The 7244-nt window shown below is 24.6% G+C and overlaps 1 protein-coding gene across 1 annotated transcript in view; it reads left to right on the top strand.

Moving 5' to 3' along the window:
* LOC117174514 (octopamine receptor beta-1R-like) overlaps window positions 1-7244 on the top strand; it is a 114744-nt gene that overhangs the window by 11788 nt on the left and 95712 nt on the right. Inside the window, exon 2 of the mRNA XM_033363697.1 lies at window positions 5585-6930. Coding sequence (XP_033219588.1) covers window positions 6209-6930 — 722 coding nt within the window. The 5' untranslated portion in view covers window positions 5585-6208. The remainder of the gene's footprint in view (window positions 1-5584; window positions 6931-7244) is intronic.

The raw sequence follows: 7244 nt of genomic DNA on the forward strand, positions 1-7244 counted from the left end.
ATTTTTAATTCAGTTGAGGATTATGGAATATTTTATAAATAAATAAAGGCCTTATTGTTTTGGATATATTTTTTTCTGTATTGTCGATTTTTGAATAGATTTCAATTCTGGTCTTTGTAATTAAAAAAAAAATGTAATTAAATAGTTGTTATCAATTATTAAGTGTCGTTCTATTATAACTAAAAAGATTAAGTTTGCAAAAAAAAGTAATAACTAAATTTTTAATTCAGTTGAGGATTATGGAATATTTTATAAATAAATAAAGGCCTTATTGTTTTGGATATATTTTTTTCTGTATTGTCGATTTTTGAATAGATTTTAATTCTGGTCTTTGTAATTAAAAAAAAAAAATTAATTAAATAGTTGTTATCAATTATTAAGTGTCGTTCTATTATAACTAAAAAGATTTAGTTTGCAAAAAAAAGTAATAACTAAATTTTTAATTCAGTTGAGGATTATGGAATATTTAATAAATAAATAAAGGTTTTATTGCTTTGGATAATTTTTTTCTGTATTTTCGATTTTTGAATAAATTACAATTTTGATTTTTGTAATTGAAAAAAAGTAATAAATGTTCTCAATTATCAAAAGTGTCGTTTAATTATACCTAAAAAACTTTAGCCTGCAATCAAAACAAGAAATAACTACATTTTTAACCAGTTGAAGTTGTGGAATATTTTATAAATAAATTGAAATTAAAATTATTTCTTGAAAAAAAGATTCTACGCCTTCTTCGCTCCATTGGGAATCGAACCACAAAACTTCTTCATTTTAAAATAAATAAATAAAGATCTTATTGCATGGCTATATATATTTTTTTCTGTATAGTCGATTTTTGAAGATTTCAATTTTTATTTCTGTAAAAAAATTAACAAAATTTAATAATTATTATCAATTATCAAGTGTCGTTCTATTGTAACTAAAAAATTTCAGTTTGCATAAAAAAATTAAATTTTAAACCAGTGACGTTGTGGAATATTTTATAAATAAATAAATGTCTTATTGCTTTGTATTTTTTTTCTGTATTGTCGATTTTTGAATAGATTTTATTTTTTTTTGTATTTATATAAAGAAATTACCAAAATTTAATAATTGTTTTTAATCATTCAATGTCGTTCTATTATAACTAAAAAATTTCAGTTTGCATACAAAAATTAAATTTCAAACCAGTGAGGTTGTGGAATATTTTATAAATAAATAAATGTCTTATTGCTTTGGATTTTTTTCTGTATTGTCGATTTTTTAATAGATTTTAATTTTTTTTGTATTTATAAAAAGAAATTACCAAAATTTAATAATTGTTATTAATTATTAAGTTTCGTTTTATTATAACCAAAAAAATTTAGTTTGCAAAAAAAAGTAATAACTCCATTTTTAGCCAGTGGAGGATTATGGAATATTTTATAAATAAATAAAGGTCTTATTGCTTTGGATATATATTTTTTTCTTTATGGTCGATTTTCGAATAGATTTCAATTTTTTTCGGTAATTAAAAAAAAATTACAAAAATTTAATAATTGTTATCAATTATTGAGTGTCATTCTATTATAACTAAAAAAATTTAGTTTGCAAAAAAAGTAATAACTAAATTTTTGAGCTAGTAGAGAATTATGGAATATTTTATAAATAAATAAATATCTGATTGCTTTGTATAATTTTTTTCTGTATATTCAATTTTTGAATAGATTTAAATTTTGTTTTTAGTAATTTAAAAAAATATAATATTTTTTATCAATTATCAAAAGTGTCGTTCAATTATAACTAAAAAAAATTTAGTTTGCAATCAAAAAAAGAAATAACTACATTTTAACCAGTTGAAGTTGTGGAATATTTTATAAATAAATAAAGATCTTATTTTTTTGGATATATATTTTTTCTGTATGGTCGATTTTTGAACAGATTTCAATTTTGTTTTCGGTGATTAAACAAAAAATTACAAAAATTTAATAATTGATATCAATTATGAAGTGTCGTGCTTTTATATCTAAAAAATTTAGTTTGTAACCAAGAAAAGAAATAACTAAAATTTTAATCAGCAGAGGCTGTGGAATATTTTATAAATAAATAAAGGTCTTATTGCTTTGTATAATTTTTTTCTGTATATTCAATTTTTGAATAGATTTAAATTTTGTTTTTAGTAATTTAAAAAAATGTAATATTTGTTATCAATTATCAAAAGTGCCGTTCAATTATAACTAAAAAAAATTTAGTTTGCAATCAAAAAAAGAAATAACTACATTTTAACCAGTTGAAGTTGTGGAATATTTTATAAATAAATAAAGATCTTATTTTTCTGGATATATATTTTTTCTTTATGTTCGATTTTTGAATAGATTTCAATTTTGATTTATGTAATTGACAAAGTTTACTAAATGTAATAATTGTTGTCAATTATTAAGTGTCTTGCTATTATAACTAAAAAAAATAGCTAGCAACAACAAAAAATTAAATTTGTAGCCAGTTGAGGTTGTGGAATATTTTATAAATAAATAAAGATGTTATTGCTTTGGATATATATTTTTTCTATATGATCCACTTTTTAATAGATTTAAATTTTGTTTTCTTTAATTAAAAAAAATAATAATAATTTAATAATTGATATCAATTATCAAGAATCCTTCAATTATAACTAAAAAACTTTAGTTTGCAACTAAAAAAAGAAAATTGTTTTTTACCAAAAATAAAATTTTTTTAAGAAAAGTGTATTCACTGATATGTCAAACAAATATAAATTTAATTTTCATTAAACCTGTTTAAACTAAAATAAAGCAAAAAGATGAATTCTTAACGAAGAACAAAAAACAATCAAAAAGATCAATTTTTAAGCAAAAATGGAATAGTTGACATTCCGGCGAAAACAGATATTTATTTTTAGTTAAATTTTTATTTTCAGCCACAAAATAACCAAGAAAATGAATTATGAAATTAAAAAGTTTTATTTGTTATTTCTGCCAAAACAGATGATTTTTTAAGCAATTTGTTGAATTTCTAACGAAAAAGATTAATTTTCGTCTAAAAGGACAAATTTTAAAAAATTGAATATTTGAATATTCAAATTAAACAATTATTCTTTAACCAAAGAAAAAAGATGAAATTTTAAAGAAAAATTTAATAGTAAACATTTCAACCAAAACAGATTATAATTTTCATTTTCAACTATAAAAAATCCGTCAAGATGAATGATCAAACAAAAGAGGAATAGTTTATTTTTCATTGAAAAAAATCACTTTTTAACAAAAAAAAATAAATAAAAAATATAAATTCTCGAAGAAAAATGTAATAAGTGACATTTCAACCAGGACAGATTTTAATTTTTGGTAAAATTTTCATTTTAAACCAAAAAAAAACAAAAAAAAAACAAAAAGTATAATTGTCAAATAAAAATGTTATAGTTTATATTTTGACCAACAGAGATGAATTTTTTCACCAAACAGTTGAATTTTCAAGAAAATAAGAGCAATTTTTAACTAGAAAGATCAAGCTTGAAAAAAGAGGAACTGTTAAATATTTATTTTGAATTATTCATTTTTAACAAAAAGAAACCCAAAAAGATGAATTTTTAAAGGAAAATATATAATATTTTATATTTTAAGCAAATCAATTCAAATTTTAAATAAAAAATTTGTTAAAGTTATCCAATAAAAAGGGATTTTTAACAAAATATTTAAATTTTCCAAAGGCAAGTTAGATTTCAACTAAACTATTTAATTTTCCAAAAAAAAGACTGTTCAACTCAAGAAGATACATTTTCAAAAGGAAAGAAAATTTCGATTTTTAGCTAAAAAATTAATTTAAAACCAAAAAAAATTCTACTGGTCCAAATCAATATTAATAATTTATTTCGCTGGTCAACAATCCTAGATCAATAATTAAAACTAAAATATAAATCTTCATCCAAGAAAAAATAAATTTTCTACTAGAAAAATAATAACAATTCAAATATATTTTGAAAGGATATTTTCAAAGCAAAATTTCTTATTTGATTTTTCAAAATCGATTCTAGATTACAATGAAAAACTTCTAAATTTATCTAAAAAGATGGAAATGAATTTCAAACTAAAAAAATATAAGTTTTAAAACAAAAAGAGAATAGTTTAATTTCCAGTTAAACAAATAACGTTTCTACCAAAAGACGAATTTTCTATTGAAAAGATCAATTTTCAACAAAGAAATTAAAAAATACGAATTCTCAAATAAAAACGTATAATTTTTTAGCTTAAAAAACGAAAAGACGAAGTTTCTACAAACAAATTGAATTTTACACCCAGAAATCTGAATTAAAAAAAGCTTATTTCTAACAAAATTGTTCAATTTTCAAGACAAAAAGATGAATTTTCTACTAAAAAATATAATTTTTCAATCATGAAAGGAACAGTTAAATTCTCAAGTAAAAAATAATTTTTAACTATAATGATGTAACTTCATGCTAAGAAAATGAATTTTCAATCGAGAAAATTAATTTTCTACGAAAATACAAATTTCAAGATATTTTAACCAAAATATATTTTAATTTTCAATTAAAAACCCAATTGATCAATTTTCAACGAGAAAGAATCAATTTTAAGTTAGAAATATCAACTTTGAATCAAGAATAGAAAAGTTAAATTCGCATTGAGAAAAATTAATTCCAAATAAAAAAAAATAGTATTCAACAAAGCGGTTCAACTTGCAACTAATTATTGATAAATTGTAATAGATGACGGTGCAACCCAAAAAGATTTTAATCTTAAATCAAAACAGTTAAATTAACATTTTATCGCATCTTGCATAGTTTAACAGGAAAATAAAATTTTTGATTCTTCATAAATAAAATAAAAAATAAATTGAAGTGCTAAAGTAAAATCAATTTTTCTGAATCAATCATTCCGAAAATGTGGAGATTTGATGAAATGCTTGAAATTACACTTGCACATTTAATTTAAAGTAAAATATTCCGAAAAGATTTATCGGTCGAGAAAAGAAATAAATTTCAACAATATTGTATAATTTTTTAACTTAAAATAACGAAAAGATGAATTTTCCACTAAAAAATGTGAATTTTAAAGAAAAAATTAATTTTCAACCCAATTGTTGAATTTTCAAGACAAACAGACGAATTTTCTACTAAAAAAGATCATTTTTCAGTGATAAAAGGAACAGTTAAATTCTCAACTAAAACATTAATTTGTAGCCAAGAAATTTAATTTCAACTAGACAGAATCAATTTCAAGTTAAAAATATCAATTTTCAACCAAGAATAGAATAGTTAAATTCGCATTCAATTTCCAATTGAAAAAATTAATATTCAACAAGCGGATTCAAATTGCTACCAATTAGTAATACATTGTAATGGACGATGGTTCAACCCAAAAAGATTTTTATTTTCTATAGAAAAAGTTAAATTAGTAAATAAAAGTGACAAATTAAATCCAATTTTTTTAATCAGTGAGTCTGAAAATGTGGGGATTTGATGAAATCCTTGAAATTCCACTTCTACACATAATTTAAAGTAAAATATTCAAATAAGATTAGCCCAGAAAAATAAAAAATAAAGTATCTAGGTTTTAATAGCTATCTCTAATTCAGGCTGATATCTCATTTTCAGACCCTTGGATCAGCAACTCCAGCCCGACCCCGTAAAATCCAACCTCATCCCCCAGCAAAGTAAACCTCAATCCGTGAGCAAAGAAGAATCTCGACGCAACATCTCGCCAAAGTGCATCTCTCTCCAAAAAGTTTTCAAAGAACTCTCAAGTTCGACCCAACTCTACTTCTCGTACCTGCAATAACAAATATTGGCTTGGAACTAATTCGAGCATGAAGCCTAAAACCTATAGAAACTCAAGCACTGATTGGTCTACCCTAACATGGATTCGAAAACTTCCCTACGAACACGAAAATGAAAATAAAAATAAAAATGAAAATAATAATGCAAATGAAAATCATATTCGACTCCTATCTTCCACCAAAGCTAACTTAATTACCTTCAATAGTTGCAATAAGATTAATAAATAAACTGCCAACCTGGCCTCGATAATCTAGCTCATTAGGTCATCAAGATTTTAGAAAAGAATGCGACTTAAAAACTTAGCTCGAAATCCTTGAGAGGATAAAATCAAATATCCGATCCTTCCAGCAAAAAAATGGAATTCATCAAAAATGTGATCGGCTGAAATGTATCTGGTAATGCGATCTGATAAAATGTATCTAGGAAAATGAATCTGGTAAAATGGAAGTCAACAATACCATTTTCGACCCCACCTTCGAAACTATAATGACCACCACAAAATACAGCCTAGACCCAAGTGAAGATAAAACCCAGGAAAACCATCTCGATCTTGTGATCTTAATCAGCAAAGCAACACTGATGGGATTTATAGTCTTGTGTGCTCTGTTTGGAAATTTATTGGTCATTGTCTCAGTGATGCGACACAGAAAATTGAGAGTTATCACCAACTACTTTGTGGTCTCTCTAGCATTGGCTGACATGTTGGTAGCAATTTTTGCGATGACTTTCAACGCCAGTGTCGAAATTTCCGGAAGATGGTTGTTTGGCTACTTCATGTGTGATGTCTGGAACTCTCTGGATGTATTTTTTAGCACAGTGTCGATTCTTCATCTGTGTTGCATCAGTGTTGACAGATACTATGCAATTGTTCAACCTCTGGATTATCCACTAATCATGACAAATATGAGGCTGGGAACTATGTTAAGTGTTGTTTGGTGCTCACCAACTGTGATGAGCTTCCTGCCGATTTTTGCGGGTTGGTACACTACGGACTCACATTTGAATTGGAGGAAATCGAACCCTAATTTGTGTAGTTTTAGAGTTAATAAGGTGTATGCAGTGATAAGTTCGAGTGTCAGTTTCTGGGTGCCTGGCATGATCATGATTGCAATGTATTACAAGATCTATAGAGAAGCTGACCGACAGGAGAGGATGCTGTACAGGTAAATACTAAACAGAATTTTTTATTCAGGAATATTTTTCTTTTGTCCTTTATCCTTTATCCTTCATCCTTTATCCTTTATCCTTCATCCTTTATCCTTTATCCTTTGTCCTCCATCATTTATCCTTTATCCTCATCCTTTATCCTTTATCATCTCTCATTTATCCTTTATCCTTTACCCTTTATTCTTTGCCCTCCATCCTTCATTCTTTATCCTTTATCCTTTATCCTCTCTCATTTATCCTTTACCCTTTATCCTTTGCCCTCCATCCTTTATACTTTATCATTTATCCTTTATCCTCTCTCATTTTTCCT

This window comes from Belonocnema kinseyi, chromosome 6, assembly GCF_010883055.1.
Source record: "Belonocnema kinseyi isolate 2016_QV_RU_SX_M_011 chromosome 6, B_treatae_v1, whole genome shotgun sequence".
NCBI classification, from domain to species: Eukaryota; Metazoa; Arthropoda; class Insecta; order Hymenoptera; family Cynipidae; genus Belonocnema; species Belonocnema kinseyi.